General features: G+C 36.9%; 1 protein-coding gene across 1 annotated transcript in view; it reads right to left on the bottom strand.

The window, feature by feature from the left end:
* ABI3BP (ABI family member 3 binding protein) overlaps positions 1 to 22,281 on the bottom strand; it is a 140,763-nt gene that overhangs the window by 71,290 nt on the left and 47,192 nt on the right. Inside the window, exons 7-19 of the mRNA XM_017731863.1 lie at positions 19,859 to 19,910; positions 19,432 to 19,494; positions 18,310 to 18,405; positions 17,910 to 17,987; positions 12,286 to 12,366; positions 10,922 to 10,996; positions 8,280 to 8,339; positions 7,708 to 7,782; positions 6,473 to 6,541; positions 4,419 to 4,493; positions 2,906 to 2,965; positions 2,585 to 2,650; positions 919 to 993 (exon numbers count right to left, since the gene is read on the bottom strand). Of these exons, the coding sequence (XP_017587352.1) occupies positions 919 to 993; positions 2,585 to 2,650; positions 2,906 to 2,965; positions 4,419 to 4,493; positions 6,473 to 6,541; positions 7,708 to 7,782; positions 8,280 to 8,339; positions 10,922 to 10,996; positions 12,286 to 12,366; positions 17,910 to 17,987; positions 18,310 to 18,405; positions 19,432 to 19,494; positions 19,859 to 19,910 (925 nt within the window). The remainder of the gene's footprint in view (positions 1 to 918; positions 994 to 2,584; positions 2,651 to 2,905; positions 2,966 to 4,418; positions 4,494 to 6,472; positions 6,542 to 7,707; positions 7,783 to 8,279; positions 8,340 to 10,921; positions 10,997 to 12,285; positions 12,367 to 17,909; positions 17,988 to 18,309; positions 18,406 to 19,431; positions 19,495 to 19,858; positions 19,911 to 22,281) is intronic.

The raw sequence follows: 22,281 nt of genomic DNA, 5'->3' as shown, positions 1-22,281 counted from the left end.
TGTATCATGTTTGTGTTCAGTGTGAATTCTGCAACAGATAAAAGCTTCTCTAAATTTATCTGTGATGAGAAGCTAAAAGAACACTGATCAAACCTTAACAAAATAAGACTAGAGAAACCATGAATAGTGTATGTATGTTGTAATAAGCTAATTTTCAGAAGACAAACTATGTTAATGCTCATTAACCCAATTCCATCTGATTGGTCCCCAGAAAGAAAGTGATGTTTGATATACTGATGTAATAAAATATCTCTTGCTTAAATCATGCTAGCATGAACAGAACCATTGATGAAAACATCACAGCAACCTTCTACTATTTTTTTATGACTATATTCTGGGAAAAATATCATGGTCAAATACAAATGCATAAATTGTGCTTAAAAACCTATATTCTTCATGAATACATGGAGGGAAATAATAAATTATTAGCAGAAGTAACTGTAAAAATAACTTTTAGCACCAAAATGCTGTACTGCAGCAGCCTTTTGACTATTAGAGACTACTTAAAAAGCTATAACAGGAAACCAAAGTCCAATCAATGAATGTCTTCAAAAGGTGTCTACTAGGTAAAGAAAAGCATTCCCCCTGCAAAAGAAAACTGTTTTGCTAATAACCCAAAATTCATCAAACCCAAGAGTTTCCTCTTGAGTGCTAAATTCTGCTCCACTGACCACATCAGAACCCTTCAGTAATACAATACTAGCCTGAAAGAGCCAGGTGGTATCAGGATCACTTACTTGAGGCTAGAACTGCTAATTATACACTGGTAATCATTACAAATAACATGAAGCCATAATGAACAAATGAAAGACCACTGGAGGGAACATTAAAAATACAGGACATATTACAGACATCTGAATTGTACCACCTAAATATAAAGAAAAATCAAGGATAGATAATAAAATAAATGTCATTTACCAGTCTCTCGCTCTGACATTTTTGCAGATGTAGAAGTTTGGGGAGTAGAAGTGACATGAAGAAAGTCAAGTGGGGCTGGAAAAAAATGGTGGCTTATTATTTAAAAAATACATGAACCATGACACCATGGCATCACCTGCAACCATGGACTCAATGGTTTAAATTGCAAACAATAAAGAACTGGAAAAAAAAAATGCATTTTGCAAAATTAGCAGAATTTTAAAAAGAAAGAGGTTAATGTGCAAAGATGTGTAAAACCACACAAATATAATGCAAAAAATTAAACAGAATGATACAAGGAATATGGAAAAAAATTCCCATGTGGTTAGAAGGAATGCAAGATTGAAAAAGTACAAGACCACTGGCCAAGAGAAGTCAAGGAGAAAGCAAATTTATGAGATGAAGATACTGGAAAAAATCCAATTTAAAAATTTGGCAAAAATAAAAGAACATAAAAAGTGATTCAGACAACATCACCAGGCAGGGAATCAGAAAAGAATATCCTCAGCCCAGCCAAATTTATATGATTTGTTATAATTACAAGTATCTGATTTCTCCACATTAAAACCAAGAAAGCTCAGAAAATTAATTTAAGTAATGCAAGGTAGGGAATGTAAATTCCCTGGAAAAGATTCCCAAGTGAGTGAAATATCTCAGTTGATATGAAAGCAAGACTGCTCCAGACGAAAGTGCCAAGTCACTTAATACTGTTCATTACATTTTTAACTTGCACTCAGCTTCAGATATTAGTCTCACCAGCCTGCTCACATAATACTTTGTTGCTCCATGGGCCACAAAATACTACAGGGACACAGGACTGGTCTTGCACACCTGCCAGTGTGAAAGAAGCTGTTGCCACAAGCATCTCCACCACTGTCGCCAAGTGCCATAGCCAATGCCTGAATTAACTATGGTTTGCATGTATGGCCACATTTATACCTACACTTAAGTTTTACCCCAATATAGGCCAGATAAGTAACAGGTTGGCTAAAAGCACAACAGTATCTCTTGGGACGACTGCTGCCTTGCACAGTTGTCAAATCTGTAAGAAATATCATTACTGCCAGAGGCTGCCGGTGTCTCACACTGCGAAGAAACATCCTGTTATTAACCAAAAGCTGAAATGAGGTATTGATTTTGAAAAACCTAACACAGCCTCAAAAGCAGCAACAGAGCAGAGCATTCCCACTTCCAGATGATGGCAATGGAAAGGCATGGGTGGAAGAAAACCAGCAACCTTGAAAGTCAGTGGTGAGGCAACCAAGAGCTGCAGCGTTGCCCAAGGAATGCCTGAAGGACAGCTGAACTGCTGTGCTGTGTTCTTGTGCCAGCCCAGCTGGGATTTGTCTCTTAGGAACGCTGTCATATTTGAATGCATCAGGGAAAGCAAGGCCCGCTACCCACACACAAAGAAGCAGGGAAATGGAGCTGAAGGCCAGGTGCAACAACGTGGTGTCTCTGCAGGATGTCACATGCTTCCTGCAGAAAATGCTCATCAGCCATGGAAAAAGCGTGGGATCAAACAACAGAATTGCAGAACCAGTGTGGCGAGTGCTTTGTTCTCTCCATGGGAGATGACAAGGATGCCAGGTGGTTTGGGGTGGGAGGTGTGATGGGAAGTGAAAGAGATGGGAGACAGTGGGAAAAGAAGGCTGTTGCTAGTTACCCATCACAGTTTGTTGAGTTGCCAGGGAGGAAGGAGTGGTGGACTTCGGCCTTGGTCTTCGAGTAGCTAAGATCAAACACAAAAACCATCTTCAGGTCCTCAGACAGGCTCAGCCAAGCCACAAGAGGAAACCTAGAAACGGTTCCCCAGAAATGGCTGCAGAAAATTTACAGGTAGAACAATTTTTAGCAAGAAGCCATAAGGGTGCAGCCACATCACTGACCCACTTTTTGGGACACCAGCGCATCTGAACAGGCTCATCACTGCAGAGGAGAGCATTGCCAAAGTAAGCCATGAAGGAGGGAATCGCTGGCTATTTACCCATCCTTGTGGTTTCCCGTGAGGCAGACGAGGTCGATTCCAGGACTGGTCTCTCGGTTGCTACGGTCAGACACAGAAATGGTCTTGAGATCTCCACTCAGCCCTGCCACAGCAGCACAAGCAGCACCAGCTCACAGTGCCCTAAATGGCTGTACTTAGGGCCACACGTGCCCTTTCCTTGTGACTCCTTGAGTACCTTGTGACTCAAACCCACAGGCAAGTGTCTTGCTGTGGTTGCAACTAATACAATATTCCCTGAGCCTCAGTAGCTAAATGGTTCTACATCAGCAGAAAAATGCCTAAATATCCAATTCACCAAGCCACTCCTTACAGTTCCTTGACAGATGCTAACAGTTTTTGCAGAGGTAATATGGTGTGGTGGTGCACCTCACCCCCCCTGCCCCACCCTTTCCATGTAAGTGAAAATCAGAGTAGTGGTATTTCACCACTATACCACCACAGCGGTATTTTTTGAGCAATCTCTAACACACTAATTCGGGACAATTGGCAACTAAGAATCACATCTATGCATTTAGAATTCAAGATCTGATCTCACTTTATCCTACAGTCAATGAAATCCTTCATTCTGTGGCTCAGAAATAACTGTCCCTGACAGTAATAAAGCACAGCATAGAGGATTTCTCTCTCTGTAGAGAAATGCTAGCAAACAAGTGAAAAAAGGAAATTTTCCACAGAACTCTAGCACATCTTACAACTTAAACTCCTACAACTCAACATCTGTTTGTACACTTAAGAACAAGTACCTTTACTGAAGTGATCTCCTCATACCCTGTTATCCTAATTTTGCACAGGGAGAATGCACAACCTAATACACAAACCAGTGTCAAATCTAGTCTATGTGTTCTCACTAGCACTGTGCATCTCTGCCCATTGCTTTGTGCTTGGCTTCAGGTTTAAGGCAGGCAAGACTTGTGAGAGTTTACAAACATGCACGTGGATGAAGTTATGGCAATAAGGAAATGGTGCTGAGTGATTCCTCTGGGATATTTTGATATTCCCGATCTTTGGAAGTGGAAACCCTTCTGTTCAGGTCCCTTCGACTTAATCCTTTTCTAGCAACATTCAATGACTCACTAACCAAAGTGTTTTTATCTGCTTAAGAACAGCAGATAAATCTTTTTTCTGCCTGTGGAGGTGCTTTTCCAATGTGCAAAAGGAACAAATTTGACATGTTAACGCTTACTTAACCATTCCTGACAATGGGCCTCCGTATCTATCTATCTATCTATCTATCTATCCATCTATCCATCTATCCAATCCTCCACAAGAAAACCTGGACAAGCTAATTGTTTACCAACATAAAAAAAATTAATCTTGTCATTGCAATATTTCATTCCAAATCTCTGAAATGTTGCAGTAGATGCAGCTACTTTCTGTCTCTCCAGCTTTACACAGAGCAAGTCAGAATAAACCCTCTATTTAGCAAAGCATTGCTGTGTCTTTTTAGAGACTGCCTAGATGTGAGGAGAACTAAAAAGACAGATATCATTACCAGCTGAGATTGGTGGCATTTCTGGCATGCCAGATGTTGTGAATCTTGAAGAAGGAGGCTTCCTTTCACCTAAATCTGGAAAGATAATCTTGTGTTAAAAGGCTTAACTGCCTCAGAGCTACCTGGATAGCTCAGGAGTTAGCAAACAGATGTTGCATCGTTAAAATGGAAGCACAGGGGAAATTGCAAGTCAGCTGGGCATTACTCTGTCTCATGGACTGTTAGGCTGGTGTGGAAGTCGATGTGGAAACCAGGTGACCTAACTATTCATACTAATGAGCATTCTTATTATTACTTAATAATCTTAGCACATAATGCACGGCAGATAGTAAGAGAACACCTTTGGATCCAGAGAGTAGTCAGTGGGCCAGCCTTTTCACGGAAACATTACACAGAAATATGTGTAAGTTTTTTATTCCCTCTCACAATAAAGTTCTCTCAGCACAGGAAAAAAAAACCCAAAACTGAGAAAGGCAGGTCCACAGCTGGGAAGCTTAATAATGAGAAAACCAAACACAACCAACTAAAGGGAACTCTCCTCTTTGCCCCTGATCCTCCATCTACAAAGATGAATGATGAGTGCAGACGAGCATCTAATTAGCAACAGCAATAAGTGGTATGAACTACTGAGATGGTGATAACTAAAGCAATGCAAAACTTCCAAAAATAGCAGCAAGGTTAAAAAAACCCCACAAAATCTTTGAAACTATAATAAAGTTAACTTATCAATTTTGCCCCATGCTATTTCTAACAACTGAAGCTCTGTAGTAATAATAGGCATGGATACTTCCAAATCAGTAGTATCTCTAGCTGCAGTAAAAAAACACCCCAAAACCAAAACTCCTGAGAAATAATTTCATGTGAGTAAATTAAGAAGGAACATTTGGTGGAGAGAAATTTGAAATTTTATTTTCTACTGCTCTGCAAAGCATTTTTTTTTTTTACTTATTTATTTAAAAATGAACCTCCTTTATCTATTTCAAATACCATCACTAATTACTTAGCTGAAGATGTTATTCTAGTTTTCCCGTGTGTGCAAATATTCACAAAGAGTTTTACATGCACATTATGCAAAAATAGCACCTTGAAGAAATAGCTCTACAACTTAAACCTTATCTATCCATGAAGTCAAAAATTCTTCATAAAATTTTGGGAAAAATGTGTTTTCAAGAGATTAAAGTATTTTGGCACCACTTCATTAAGTCACTTAGCTCTATGCAGCATCTCAATTTCAGCCAACTTTTTTTCAGTCAGGTTTAGTCCCAGGTATCCTATGTAAAAGAAGGAACTTATCTGATTTAAAATCATTGCCTGGGAGTGGGATGCTTTGTAGAATAATGCAGTAAACCTGAACTATACTGGGATGCCAAGAACCAGTAGGTTATTCAGCAGAGAATTTAACACAGTCCTGCTGCATTGGTCAGAGAAGATGTGGGCAATGAACTGCTTTCCTTTCCCCTCCATCTCCTCCTACCCCTTCACCATTGTCCTCACCTCTCAACTTCATCATGCTCAACCAATGCTTAAAAAACTTGAGCATCCTCTCCTACCTAAGGCTACAGGAAAAACAATCTATTCCCAAAGCTGTAACTCAAAGTAGAGTTAGTTGGAAAGGCCTGGCCTTAGCTGTGTTGACTTTCTTATTTAAAGACAATACATAGGAAAAAATCACAGCAAACTGTATATGAACATTGAAAAACTGGCAGGAAGAAGGAAACAAAAAAAATCTTATCACTAGAAAGTATGATATTTTACTTGACTGGAGCAGCCTTAAGCCTTGCAAAATTTGAATCTTTTCCCGACACACCTCTTTGATCAATACTGCATTATTCTGTAAGCTAGTTGTGGACTTGCTTTAGACTTGTGCTCTGCCTGATCACAGGAATGAGGATGTTGATACAGGAGTTGAAAAAATAAGATGCAGGGCAACACCCAAGGCAAGAAGTATGCAACAGCTGTCTGAAATCATCAGCATCAACATGGAAGCAGCAACAAACTTTTCAGCACCAACCAATCAAAGGTTATGCTTGCGAAAGAATATTACTAGAATTTACCAGTGCCTGGTATATCTGAAGATGTAAAAGTTTGGGCAGTAGAAATAACAGGAAAAGAGTCATATGAAACTGGAAAATAAAAGCAAAAATAATGCTGTGTGGTTTTGAAGTGACAAGAAACATTCTGCAACAGCATCGTATTCCTTCATAAGCTGACAAAACTTTTGCATAATATTTAACATGTTATGTTCCACAGAAAGGTACAGTCTGAAATGTACAATAACTGATTAAGTGTGACTTCAAAATGATTCCCAAAACCATGCATTAATACCTAATGCAATTAATGACCAAATTGTTATCAGACTCACACAAAAAGAAGGTGAAATATAGAGTTAAAAAGAGGAAACACAAGGCTATTCAAAATAGGAAAAAAATTACGGATAAAAAGTAGCAAACTGTTATTCATGGAATTTTTTTCTAGGATCAGGAAGGAGGATATCCTGGTGCTGAAACTGGAGAAGGAAAAAGGATGACAAAACAGGAACTGGACCAAATGAAACATAAAAACTGTCTTTTGTCAGACATGTGAAGAGCTGACTACTGCTGTAATCAATCTCCCCCTCAGTAATGGATTTCCCTCAATGTTAATTTATTCCAAAATCATATGCATCAGGCATTACACTATTGGCATGCTAATGAAATGAAATCTTTCCAACTGGCTCTCATCTTATTCTTTTTTCCCTTCTTTTGGAAAACTGTCAGTTGCCCCAGGCAAATAACATCTATAAAATAAGAGAAACACATAATAGAAATTTTGTAAGGACCAACTAGAAAGCATCTGAATCTTCAGTGGTATGTTTTTATGGTGCCATTTTAGAAATCTGGGCAGAATTATGTCTATGTTTATACAGAAAGGTTAAAAGAAGAGCGACGGTTTCAAAATATGTTGGAAATTCTTCAGTTTCCATTCATCTCTTACAACTCAGAATCCTTCAGCAAATCAGGATATTCTACTTATGAAACTCAGGTGTGGACAGTCCTATTTAAATTTGGTATTTACAGTAAGTCCAATTTAATTTTAAAACTAAGAATTACATGCTGTTGCCAAACATGGAAAAACGCCCTGAACTACTCGTTTAGTATTTCATATAAAATGTCACAAAGAGATCTGATACTTGATGCGGGGCTTTCATACCTACAGTTGTTCTTTATTTATCTCAAATTGAACAAACTATTTAATGAGAGGCACTGTCTCCTCCACTGTTGGGAGGATTAACCTCATGAGAAACCGTTACCGGATTGGGTTGGTTGCACTTCTATGGTACCAGATGGTTTGGATCCTGAAGAAACAGTCTGTTTTTCCTCAAAAGCTGAAAAAAGAACCTAATTTTAAAATGCTGAGAGAGCTGTGACTTGATGGATTAGCATCAAATAGCTGAGTGAAGGCTGTGCAGCTCCAGACGATGCTAATGCAAAGCTGAGCAAGATGGCAGATGGCCTAAAGGGAGATGTGAGACAACAGCCGTGACAAGGGGAGGTGATGGCTGCAAACAGACGTTTCTGGCCTTGAAATGCAAGTTCCACATGCTTGAAAGATCTCTTACCAGCAAGGTATTCTCTCTTATTAAATTTTCTGGGTAAGAGCTGCAGCTAAACTGGAAGAAGTAAGGTAACAACGAGACATGACAACACTGTGTTTAGGCAGTTTTTAAACTGAGAGTAAATACATTTTTCAGGTGGTTACGCAGACACAAGAATGGTGAATAAGCAGCTCTCTGTGAGTGTTGGTAGCCAAGAGTAACCTTTACAGATCTACATGATGCTAAGATAATGGAAAAAAAAATCATTGAACTAATCTGCTAATTACCCATTTCCATCTCTCTCGTTTCTGCAGAAGATACGGATTTCAAGGCTGGCCTCTGAGTAGCTAAGAGCAAACATGAAATAAAATTTTATCATTCCAAGACAGACTCTCTCCTTGCAAGTGATACAAAATCTAATTTCAACTGTAACTAGCAAGTTTTTATTTGGTTTGAATGCCTCTTCATTCCATTCATATTTGGGCATGTCTTATCTAATCAAGCTGAATCATTATTACTTAAGAGATTTTATTCACAGCGAGGCAGCTACAACTGAAACACAACTAATTTGATACTCATACCACTTGCAGGTGTCCATAAACTGGTCACTATTACATTATGTATAACTGTTTTTAAAGGAGTTGCAATGGGAAAATGTAAGAAAAGAGTAGTACAATGAAATCAGTGAAATAATTGTGAAAGTTAGTAAACAACACCTACTATCTGTTATCTGTAATGAGGATTATTACCAAGACCTTCTGGTTTGTTCACTTTGAAGTATGGATAACCTGAGGTGTACTTTAATGAAAATGGAGTCAAGATGGAATTGGGCATTCTTACCTAAAAGCCATCATGAACAAGCTTCCACCATGTGCAGGTTTTGCACTACTGTCCTGCTACAGATCCTACCCAACAGTGTGTACTGGTCAGTAACCATTTTACTTTCTGTTAAAAGCCTCATTCAAATAATTAGGTGTAGTGTTCATTTCTAGTATAGGCAATATGAATACATGCCAAAAAGTGAACAGCCTTTTTTTCATACATTAGATCTGCTTTCCCATTTACTTTCAATCCATCTTTTCACATTAACAATTTGGATCTCAGGTGACTATCCTGATATAGTTGGACTCAGCAGCTGGATCAGATGATCATTGCAATGCAAATCATTCCCTTGCAAATGGAACCATTCTATTCTATATTTATAGAGAAGAAAATACTCCCAACAAAATACATACGATTCACAGCTTTTGGCATAAGCCTCCATTGATCCATTTACATCCAGTAAGAACTATAAGGGATCTCCCAAAGGCATCAGAACATTGAAGGCATGTTAAGAAAGCTATCTTTCCAGAAACATTTGAATTCAAAATATACTGACCACACACGAAGTTTACAAAACAAAGGAGAGATCTCCCTCTAGCACAATCAAGATAGAAAAATAAAGAAGAACATTCTTCAGGGGAACTAGGGCAGAATACAAGTCAGGCGCAGCTGAACTTCATAAATTAAATTTTGCTTGCTTTGCTGATTTTATGACAGCAGGTGATCAAGGCATGCAGAGGCACAGTGCAGAGAAATCTCCTCTGTATAACCACCCCCTGACTCTCACAGAATATCTTTGACTTCAGCAGTGACTTCATGGGGAGCACAGATGCTCCAGCTGACCCAATGACTTGACCTAGCCTCACATAATGAAATCCCACTTTTGCCAAGTGAAACTATTCAGAGAGAATGCAAGACATGAGAACAAAACCAGAATAAATACTAGAATGAAATACTTATTTTTTCCTCAAGTGTTGCTATTATTCCACCTTTACCACTGAGACTAACACAGGATTTTTTTTCAGAAAGAAAGAATATTTCACATCCCTAATAATTTCCAGTTTTTCAGCTACATTTATAGCAAATAGGTTCTTAAATCATCATGTCTCTCTCTTTCCAATGCTGCCTCTAACTGGATTTAACCAAATGTCTTTCACTACAGTGAAAACAAATGTCTCTCCCCATCCCCTCAAACACATCTGGAGAAGAGCTGTCAAAAAAATCTATCAAATTAAGAAGAAATTGTGAAGATTATTTTAATGTACTTGAGAATCTTCTTCAAATATGCATTTCATTAACTAAGAGGTGTTCCTGGAAGTTATTTTAAAATTTGGCAGACTACATTAAGCAAAAGTATGCTGTCTAAATAAGCCAGCACTACTCTATGATAACTTCCTGACTAATGCTTAACAAAATATAAATGAACCTGATTCAAGGGCCCTCCAGGTAACTAGAGTAATAGCTGTTAATACAGAAAGCAGCAACAAGCAATAGTTTTGGTAGAATGAGCTATTTATGGCTAACACAAACCCAGAGAAAATACAGGCCTGTTACGAAATCAGAGGTCTTGGGAAAGGGAGACACAGGGTATGACGTAGAGGAGAGGAGGCACGAGATGGTAAGAGATGGGGTCTAGGCTTGGCACTGGACACCACCTGCCACAAACAGCTCAACAATGTCATTTGCAAAAACTGCACACTTGGAGCTGGACAAAATTGAGTTTAGAGTAACAACAAGGACACAGAAATAATACCTAACATACACAAATGGTACCCTATGGGGTGAATTTACATCTGAGATGTCTGCCAGCAGAAGAGAGTAAGAAAGAAGGGAGGAGGAAGAAACCATCCACACAAACATCATATTCTTCCCACTCCACTTGCTCATAACTTGCTGACACATCCCCACTCATCACCAACACAAGCATCAAAGCATTAGCTTAGGGCCCAGTTGTGTAATGAAAGGGTGTACAAAGCACCACAAAAAAGGTAGAATATAAGGAGTTTGTGTGTTACTGTTTCAGTTATATTATTTCTCTTATTGGGACAAGTTTTGTGAAGACAATTTTTCACTAAAGTTTACTCATATTTACAAAGAAAGTAATTACCAAGTTCTGTCAATGGACTTTTTGGAGCATCAGGGATTCTGGATCCAGAAGGAAGTAACTGTATTTCATTAGAAGCTATGATAAAAAAATAACCAAAATTTTACTTGATTAAGAATACTACAGGGCACAACATATATTTATATTTGGCTTATGGACCACTCACTGCTGAAAACAATGATATTTAATCAAAAAGAAAAAGTAGCTCCAACTTAGAAAAAAACCCACACATAAATTGTCACGTAAAAAGGTATGCATTCTTTTTTCCCTAGCTGTTAAACAAAGATCTCTAAATCATGGGAATCTGACAGTGAACATCTATCAGTAACTATGAGCAGCTAGTTTAAAATTAATCAATGATCCATCTTGATTAATTTTCATATTTCAATCTTTGAAACATAGCAGAACCAAGGAAAGTTGAGTATGGTTAAAAAAACCTGATTAAAAGTTAAAATGAAATAGATTGACTGATGGTTTAGCTTCAGTAAATTCCGGAAATCTGCTGTCAGATGCAAATGAAAAAAGAAAAAAGTGAGAGTGAGATATTAATGTGCATAAATAGGATTGTATAAAATACATTTCTTGAGAAGCATTGGTAGTCCTCTTCATGGGAAGATCTGCATTTTAGTCTGCAAACATTTCTGGTCCTTCCCTTTATCATACATATCCTGTATGCAGGCTGGCTCTGCTTTAGAAAAATCCAAGCAATGTTTTAAAAAAAATAGAATTAAATACAAACTCAAGTTTAGATTTGTCTTCATAATTTTGCATGGCTCAGGGAAGAAAGTACAAGCAATAAAATCAACATTAGAGAATTTAGAATTCTGAATACCAGAACTAAATAGGTGTTACACCAAATCACAAAACTAACCATACAACGCTGAGACAAAAGATGAAAAAAATCAGTAGAACTTCTCTTTCCTTCAAGGCAAATAAAATTATATCACATCACATGCAATATAAAATTGTTCTTATTCATATCTGTTGGTTACCTAAATGAACCTGTAATCAGAAGAGAATCAAGGAGGTAATTATTTCAATTCTATCACGGAGATCAGTTTTACAGAGAGAAATTTTATGTTATGTCAACCATGCACATCACATAGACAGAAAGCATTAATTTGAAAAATCGAATTGAATCATGCAGACAAATCTGTGAAAGCCACAGTTCATCCAGAGCTAGGTGCATCCTTCTTTACAATTCATTCCAGCATTAGTCACTGCAACCACAAAAGGAACCAGAATATTTTAATCAGGACTTCCTTTGGAGCCAACACAAAGAGGATGCAGCAAGAAGTAGAAAAATTCTGCTGGAGATAGAAAAGCACTTAATGTAGAAAGAATGTAAAAAGAGAAAAATTAGTTACCGAGTATGGTTTGAGTTTGCACCAGTTTGGGTTTAGGTGTTGATTTAAATTCTTCAGGTCCATGTGTTTTCTCAGCCTGAGCTAGAAGAAAGAAGCTTAATGTAATTTAAAATCCCTCTGAACTTTTCTTTATCTACTGCCCAAAGCCTGCTGATTTTCTTATCACCATTTCATCATGTCACATGATTAGAATGATTTCTACAGCAGCTCAACCCCATCATGATTAGTATTTACTTTTGTTTTCAGATGTGAAATCTATATGATGTTTTGGATTTATTTTGCTGCAGTTTTATATTATAAAAGAAAATACAAGTCATGAAGAGCAAAGTTAAGGTCAGAAACTCACACTGTACTTCTGTTACAACCTCTTAAATTCATTATGTAAAATTGTGTAAAATGCATTTTACACAAGATCCATTACATCACAAAGTGCATTTACAAGTATTTTCCCTGTTACTCTGAATGGTTTTTAATCCTTCTAATATAAAAATTTTCAGGAACATAAAAAATACTCACCTGTAATACCTCAGCTCTTTCATTTTTCTAGTAATTATAGAATAGATTTTGATTTCCATTCATTCTTCTAATTCTGTATTTTCAGAGTAATACATGGGCAGTTTATTAAAAAGCCATTAAATGTATCTAAACTTAATTGCTGGCCATATTTTAATATACGACCGTATAACTATCCTCTGCCATCTGTTTCACGTAACAATTAATGCCAGCGATAAGTAAGTCAAGGTCACTTCTTTCCTCTGCTTCTTGCTGGAGACCCCAGAGGTGTTTATACAGAATTGATCATCTAAGATTGTAAAATGACAAAGCTTATGCATACGGAACACAGAATGGTAAGGTCTCAGCCTTGAATGTCACAAGAGCATTAATTCCCTCCACAGAGCAAACTGCACAGTATTTAGCACACGTTGCTATTTGGAAGAGATCGTTAATATTGGTGGTTGGCATCAATATAGCACTAAGTTTTAATATTAATTTAATAAAAGATCACTTTCTTTTTGAGACGCAATAGAAGAGAGTTTGGTTTTTCCTGCATGCTCTCCAAGCTTTTTCCACAATCTACTGAACATGCTTCAAGCAAGAACTGATCATGGAGGTTTATAAGCTTCTTCTTTCATTTAGTGGAAAAAAGGATGCTGTTTCCCACATTCTAAATAGTGGGATTTAGATGCTATTACAGTTACAACAATTACACTATTTTCTAGTTTGGAGTATGGTGCTTTCAGTGCCACACGTTCTTGAATCTCTACAGATGCTGCCTTGTTAGGGTTCAATTCAGCTTGTAAATCAGTTACAGTGCTGTTACTGTCAGTGCAAGGAGGATTTCATTGTCCAGAGAAGGTTGAGCAATTTCTCCCTATGAAACTTGTGGGAGAAAATTCAGTCATAAGAAACACTGAGGCAACAACTATCAAACCTGTACCTCAGAAGCACTTCAAAAGCTAATATTTCTTATTTGTGAGGTGCAATAATGAAAAAAAACCCCAAACAATTCCACACCAAATGCAAATACAGAATTCATGATGTTTGGATTTTTTTTTAAAAGGTCAGAGGGTTTATACTCAAATGAAATGTGCCTTGTCAGCTAAATTAGCTGAGCAAGCTGAATAAGATAAAGCATGCCTAGAACTGGAACAAAAGAAACCAAGCTCTCAGTTTTGCACGAAATATTGTAGGGATGACATGAAACTGAGGCAGACATTTTTGTTAAAAAAAGATACAGGAAGAAGAAAGTTTAGACTCTGAAAGCTAAATTAGAGAAAAGAGAAATGCCTCTGACTATTCCAGGGTACCAGGTAAATTAGGCCTATTGTAGTGGTTCAAGGCTACAAAGTAGAGCATTAACACAGCCAAGTTACTTTACTATCCCCACGTGGAACACAGCAAGAATGCACTCAGACAACATTTCTTAAACTATGGTTCCTCTAATTTCCCTTGACCTTCTTTTCATCTACAACTGGAATTAAGATATTCTGATGAAAACATTAATCTCATTCCTGATATACCATGTGAGCACAAGGGGAACACTTCAGGGGCCGGAAGGAGGACAGAAGGAAGAGAACTTGGGCGACATGGCTACAAAGGAGTTATTTCAACTGAACATTAACCCTAGCTAATGAATTCAGAGCCAGCACTTTTCACACTTTTCTTTTCAAGTCTATTCTGTATTTCACTAATCTAATTCACTAAATTGTAGTATAACCCCTTACATAAAGAAATAACTAGCTTCTTTTTTCTTTTTTCTTTTTTTTTTTTTTAAAGCAACTAGTGCTTTCATGTCTCAGACTAATGTGCTCATATTTCTAAGTGTTGGTGGGCTCTAATTTCCCTGTGAAATTAACAGAAAGACCCATTTAGAGGAGAAAAAGTTGTAGCGGTAGTCTGAGGTATATTAGACAACAATTCAAAGATTGAGGAAAGCAGTACAGATTTGTGTTGTTGTGTCAAGACTAAATTAATCCTGAGTGGAAAATACTGTAACAAGCCTGGCAAAAACAAAGAATGAAAGAGTTTACTAACAAGTCTTTCCATGGAAATGCATGCCAAGGGAGGGAAGGATTGAAATTAAGAAAATGATGGGATGCCTGGTGGACAAATACATGAACAAAAGTTACTAAACTGTGTCACATCCCAAACCACACCCTTTGGTAAAGAGCCAGTGGAATACTAGGGCAGCCCAGCTCACAGAGCCTTTCAGATAGACTGCTTGCTGAAATACTTGGAGCTCCTTTCTTCTCTTCTAGCATGGCTGATGACACAATAGCTGCTGCAGCACAGAGCTTCTTTTAAATCAATGTTCTGTTGCCAGTCTGGCACTAGTCCTTAAACCTTCCCCAGCAAATAATTATTATGTGTTACTCAAAGAATCCAGTATGATTTTTCAAATAGCAACGTCTGAATGAAATACAGTGAAGTAGATCCTATTGCTAAGCTCAATTAATTATGCCTATATATTAAACTGTCTCCTAAATGCAACCCTTGCAAAAGGTTGGTGCTGAGATCTCTCACTTAAGTTACTCATAAAAGTCTGGCTAAAATCCTTAAGTATTCAAGTTATTTTTCCATATGCCATAGCAAGACAGAATTACACTAAAAGAATATTTTCCTTCTAAAGGATTCACTTTCACTTCCCTGTTTCCTGACTTCCTTTTTTTTTCTCTGAAAGACTGCAACCATAATGGATACATTTTTTAATGTAAATAGAGTGACATACTCTTACTTTAACATGAGGCACTGGTGCTGAGATCAACAAATATCTGAAAGGAATGGTCACCACCTTTTTTTTTTTTTTTTTTTTAAAGAAACAGAAGCAAAACCACAAAGGATGCTTGAAATGGAAAATGAAAATTATTCTAAATATTTCAGTAACTATTGGTGTGACAGCAATGTGTTTAGTTGTAAAACATTGTTACTTAATTGTTACAAGGAAAGACAGTACTTGCCAAGTATTACCAGTATAATGAAACACTATCCCAACTTCATAAAAATACAATTCTGTGCTATGTCTAGACATGGTTAGAAATTCTACATGCTGGTACATAAATATAATTACAGAGCACAAAGGAAAGGAAATGGAATGAACCAGCGCTCTCCTCCTCAGGTGCCACATTTCACACTCTTTACCTGACTGACCAATACATTCTGTCACAAGTAATGATACATTTTGATTGGATGAATCCAAGCTTGAGGGTTAGGATTTGAGGACATGGATTCTGATGGATAAACAACCATTTAAATTTATTCAGTTCTCACTTTCACAAAAATGGCAAAGTTCTAGAAAATATACTTGTAGATTGCCAGTTCTTAAACAGCAGTTACTTAAACAAGGAAAATAATCTAGCAACATAGCCACAAAATTTAATTCCACAAGAGACCTTGAACTATAAGAGAAAACAAACCAATCAAACAACCTAAAAAGACTGCTTATGGCTTTCTAAAAAGCATCCACACATTTTCAATGCAACCTTTGATAATAAATTCTTGTGAAGAAGCATCATTTTTTTTCCTCTTAATATTTAGGATGAACAGAAAAGAGCTATCCATCTGAAGGTTTTGCAGAAAGGAATGGATGGTTTAAAGTAGAATTTGGTAAATACAGTTATCTATTGAGTAGAAAATAAAATTCTTCAAACATTTTCCCAGGAAAAAAAATAAAAAAGATGGAGCAGTTAGTCTGAAAGGTTGTTGTCAACGATTACATGATTTTGCTGCATTTTTTTGCCCCACACATTTTTAATTCCCTATGTAGTCATTGGGAGGGTTTTTTATTCTGTTTTTTTTTTTAAGACTAAGATGGTGTGATGAAGTTAAGCATAGCGTTTTTTATATATTTAAGGACTAAAATAAACACGGTCATATTTAGGGGCAGTATCTGCATGAATTCTGTGATGTCAAAGAAATCAAGTGCTACTCCACTTCATCCAGCCAGGAAAGACTTGATAGATAGGATAGAGTAATGCCAGCAAGATCACATAAGATGTCTAAACCAAACCAAAGCAAACCTTTGGTCATTTTTCCCTCAAATTCCTTTTTAATTTTAAATTCTTGCCACAGTTCAAGCATCCCTTCTTCTTTTCAGCAAAGAAGTTGGCAGAAGCCAGCTATTGTCTCTTGTGACAGCAGAATCAAGACTTCAGACTCAGTTGTAGGATTAGAGCCAGACTACAGAAAATGAAGATAGGCATATGCCTTCTTAAACAATTCTGAAATGTGGGTCAATAAAGTGGGTGAAATGTTAATCTTCATCATTTGACTCTGAACAATTCAGCTCTTTCCAATCCTTTTCCCCACCCATACTAAAAATGTTAAAATATAGGACTGTACTTGTCATACGAATTCATAAAGTAGTCTGTCTGTGTTACACTAATTTGCTTCCTAAGCAAATGGAGGCAGTAAATCTTGCAGTATTTAAAATTTCACTTTACATTTTTGAACAGTCAAAAGTAGCATCTTACTACACCCTTTTAAATAAGTGGTATTTTTTCAGCCCTGAATAGATGACAAAAAACTTCAATCTTCCAAATATGCGAGTTAATATATATTTCACAGACACATAGCCTAGGATCAAATGTTATATTCCTTTCCCATGTATTTACATTAATAGGACCAGTAAGTCCACAGGGAGAATGTGGTTAAGATTAATATGTTCAGACCTGAACTGAAATGGAACATTGTGATGTCATCCTCTGCACCCCCAAAATAGAACTTTTCACTGTTCCGTCTAAACCTCATGCATCCGTTTCAAACAATCATGTTCTTATCCTTAATTTTCTTCTTCATATATTTCATTAAAGTCAGAATCTAAAGGTGCATCACAAAAAAACTCATTTTGCCTTTTTTCACAATTTCAAGGCACCCATCACCCCACAAAGATATGGTTCTAATTCTTAGTTTTATAAACTTAACAGTTATATCACCTGAAACTTTCCTCCAAAATTAGATTGAGATTCTTATCCACATTACCACTCCTTGCCAGTTCGGCCACTATCCTCCTGTTTTCCAACCACTATTTTAACTGTAGATTAAGCAGCACAAAGATGGGTTTAATTTTAGTTTATATATTTGGCAAAGATATTCCACAGAGTTTCTAAAAACAGAATTTTCATTACCTGGAAGGGACTGTGGGGAGATTTCTTGAACTTCTGGTGTTTTGGATTCAGCAGGCCATACTCCAGTTTCATTCTTAGCTAAAAGAACAGACATTAGAGAGTAATTACAAAGATGTATCTGCTCTCTTTTACCACAGATTTATTTCTGTCCCACTTTAGTTTGACTTAGTAAGCCAACATGGATAAATGTGGAAAGCTGAGTACCTTTAGGACCCAACGAACTTCCACTGCACAATCACTACAAGCTATGTTAAACACACGAATTTTTGGTTTTGTTCTGTTCATTAAAAGACACTTCAAAAATAAAATTTACAGCAAGGATTTAATGACTTATGAATCATTATTTTCACAGTGCAAAATGGTTTTCAGTGTTTTTCGTTTGCCTAGCATTTCTGCTTACCCAGTTTTTTCCTGGATGCTTGAGGTATGTCATCTATTGTCAGGAGAGGAGGAAGTTTCTGCTGACTTTCGTTGAGACCTGGAACAATGAGGTGCACTACAGAGAAAGACGTGTGCCATTAATTCCAGAAGAGATGAAAACACACAGTCTGCTCTCTGAGAAATGTAAGCAACTACTACTGAACTACTGTCAGTTTAGTCTGAGTATCTGGGAAATGAGTTTGCTCTAGCCCGTAATTATTGCTCCCATTTGGTGCTCTTTCCCCTTTACACCACTCCTTCTATTACCACCATTTCATGACTCATCAGAGTTGAAAACCATTCAATACTGGAACACTGCAGCATCACAGATACTGGGACATGCTGTCTGGTGGGCCAAGCAGGCTCAACACCAGATGGTGTGTGTTTGATTCGTATCAATACACTGAGACTCACACAAAGAAAACTTAAGCCCAAGTTAGGCAGTCATAGAAAATATTTACATATATAAAGGACTAAGCAATAAATTCAGGAATAAATTGGTCACAAGGTGCATGATGCAGTGAGCCTTTCATGGCTATTTCAGGCAGGCCAGTAGTTCACCACACTGAGCACTATCTGACAGACTTTCTCCCATTTTTATGTTCTAAGCCAATATTGTGTATTCTTATAGATCAAATGAACATAAAGCATGAAACTGAATGGCTTGGAGGGAAACAGTAATGCCCTGAGATCTAACAACAAATTCTAATTGCAAGATTTCTGTAGTTTAATATGTCAGGTTTGTGACTGTAGATGGGATGCTACTGTGCTACCTTAAAAGCCCAGTAAGAAAAATCCCTCATCTCAACAAGATCTTTGCCATAGAACCTCACTTGAAGTGCGAAAGAACTCCTTGCCTAAAACAGTGACAGTGTCTTCTGTTAAATCCAGTGACGATAAGATGATTCTGTTTCGCTTAAGCTACAACACTCTTGAACCACCTGTGCCACCATAAAATATAAAAAATACTGTCTGAACCAGCTGCAAAATACTCTTTGATATACAAGGAAAAACTATTAAGATCAAGAAAATTAAAAGCATTTGCACAATTTGAAGTTTCAACCACGGGTAAAGAAAAACAGTAAAAATATCTTCTAGTCACCTAATATTGCTCCTGGGAGAGAAGAACTATCTGGTGCTTTTGACTGCGTCCGATTTTGAATGACTGTGGAGACAACACAGGGAGATTAGAAGCTAATTTTAAAAACCTCAAAATAAGAAATAAAACCACACCAGAAACAAACCTCAGCATTCTAAAAATATTTCCTCAATATTTGCAGATGAGAACACCATCCTAATCTTTTCTGTATTTACATTCAGTTTAAGAGACTGCAAACTGTGTTTCTTCTATATCATCTCTTAATCGTACACCTTTTTCCCCTGGCATATCAATTTTGGTGAAACTGACATTCTATGCTTATGGTATTATAGGGCCAGCTGCAGGCCATCCCATTGCCCTGACACTCATTTTAATCTCAGATTACTCTTGCAGAGTATGAGAATAAACTTAAAAAAATTCAAAAACTTACTTTGTTTGATTATTGTGACAGGGACCAACTTCTTATTATCACTGAATATAATCTGAAAAAAGAGAAAAAAAGATAAAAGTAGTGCCTTGGGATAACTGCCATAATAGTAATTGAACTGAATAATAAAAATAGAGGGTTCTAATCCAATACCACGCCTGTCCCAAGTTAACACTGGATATGGCTCTGGCCCTGGTCCCTGATGGTTATGCTATTGCTTCAGTTCCCACGGGCTAGTGCGGTAATATTGCATTTTGATCTCTTTCTCTCAGCTTGAGATGTTTTGCTTAATAAAAACACAGTATTTGACATCTTAGGAAGCCCCAGTTCTTTTTTCTCTTAAGGATCTTCGGAGCACTCACTGGGGATTAGTCCAGAATGCTAAGAAAAGCTGACATTTAACTACAGCAAAACATCTGAAACATATGCAATTACAATTTGGTCACAGGATAGAAATATATTCTCAGGGATACTATATTTAGAACATAGACTATTCCAGAACCAGGTGCACATTTGTAAACCAGCAGCACTCTTGGGTGCATAGCCTGATTAAAGTAGATTAACTCAGAGTAATTTTGTTTAGTGGGATTGTTTCTAAAGCACAAGTGGTCAGCCACTCACATGCTTCTTATATTTTTATGCTAAATACTTGGACTGTTCTGCTGTTCACTTCTCTTTGACCCAGATTACTTCTTGCCTGAAAGTGAATATTCCATTATATTAATATGAAAATTAAAACCAAAAAAAAAAAAAAAAAAAAGGAACACATGAATGGACCCCACAGTTATTAAAGCAAGAAAACAGCTGATACCAAAAATGAGAATTAGGAACAAATTCTGAAAGCTTAATAATACAATCAAGTGATGAGAGAAGGTAGACTGTAATGCTAGCAATATAAAAATGCTAAATACATTAAAGGAGGATTTTTTTTAGTTATATCTGAATTACAAGAAAGAAAATAACTCTGACAATCACCTTCCATGCTAAATATATTCTGCTCTAATCAGAATCAGGTAATGTTAATTTTGCACTTTATGACATCTGGTCTACTTCACGTGAAAGAACATCTGCATGAAAAGTCAGCATTTGATGACAACGTGCCAATCATTTACCTAAGGATAGGTATTTTTGTTCTATTCTAAATACTTCTGAAAAGCTTTAAAAACAATGGATGGGTGCACCTTAAACACATACCAAAGTTTAAAAAGCTGGAAGGCCAATCTCCACTAGTAAGATGGACATTTCCTTGGGGAAATGGATGGAGGCTACTTATTCTACGAAAGCCATTACTGTCTGCTACCTAATAACAGTTTTGCATTGATGTGAACATGGTCTTAAACTAAGTGAAGGTTTCAATCATTGTCATTATATGAGGATAGAAAAAAATCTTCCTTCTTTATTTTTTCTTTATTGTTAGCAAGTTTTACATTTCCATTTTGTCTTCTGGTGAAAGAATTGTGTTGTAGATGATCTGCTTTTAAAGTAGCCCTCTTGTTCCTGTGACTAACAAACAGGATGGAACACATTTATTAGAAGAAGGTGTTCATTTTATTGTATTTCTCATCAGAAGCTTTACAATCAATAAACAGCTCTGAAGCTGTAGTGAGCAATTGTGTAACCTCTACTGCAGAACTTCTAATCATAATTATTATCAACCTTTTTATTAGTAAACAATTCTTATATTGACAAGAGCATCCTTTCTTTGTTGAATAATGGATGGCTACAATGATAGCAACATAAAAACGCCAAATACATTTAAATACATAAAAAATTTAGTTTTTCAACCAAGAATGAATAATTGACATGAAATCCATGTTCCCCAGCTGCTATAATTAGACTGCTCACCTTCACATATCTGTAACAGCTGCAGTTGAAATCTACCCATATTGTCAAAGCTTTCTTCTCAGTTTCCAAAATGTGACTACTTTAGATATTCCTAGGCCTAGTGAAATTTACTACTTGTACAAACTATTTTGGAAACATCAGCCCATTGTCTGTAGGAATGGCGCTATCAACCATATTTTTCAGAGAGAGAATATAAGCATATAGGTATTAGGAACATTAGTTATTAAAACAATTGTTGCCATCATGAAAGAAGATGGCAAATAAGTTATTCCGTATCTTCAGAGGAAAATCAGGGATGTAAATTATACCATAGATCAGGAATCTTAACTTGTGACCATATACCTACAGCACATTGCTTACAGGATTGCAAATCTCAAGCATTCTGTGAAACAGCACATGGCAACATTGCTTTAAGAGACCCTTGTTTGTCCTTCCTTCCTTCCCTTCCTTCCCTTCCTTCCCTTCTTTCTCTGTTATATTCTGACACTTCAAAAAGCCAAAACTAACTGGCATGCATGTAAGAGACTCCTCAAGGAAGGATCATGGTCAGTCTGGATTGAATAGGTTTTGGAAGAGCAGGA

The sequence above is a fragment of the Corvus brachyrhynchos genome, unplaced genomic scaffold (genome assembly GCF_000691975.1).
Source record: "Corvus brachyrhynchos isolate BGI_N302 unplaced genomic scaffold, ASM69197v1 scaffold3, whole genome shotgun sequence".
In the NCBI taxonomy this organism is placed as follows: domain Eukaryota; kingdom Metazoa; phylum Chordata; class Aves; order Passeriformes; family Corvidae; genus Corvus; species Corvus brachyrhynchos.
Note: the sequence above shows the minus strand (reverse complement) of the source record. Positions and strands in the feature narration are given on the sequence as shown.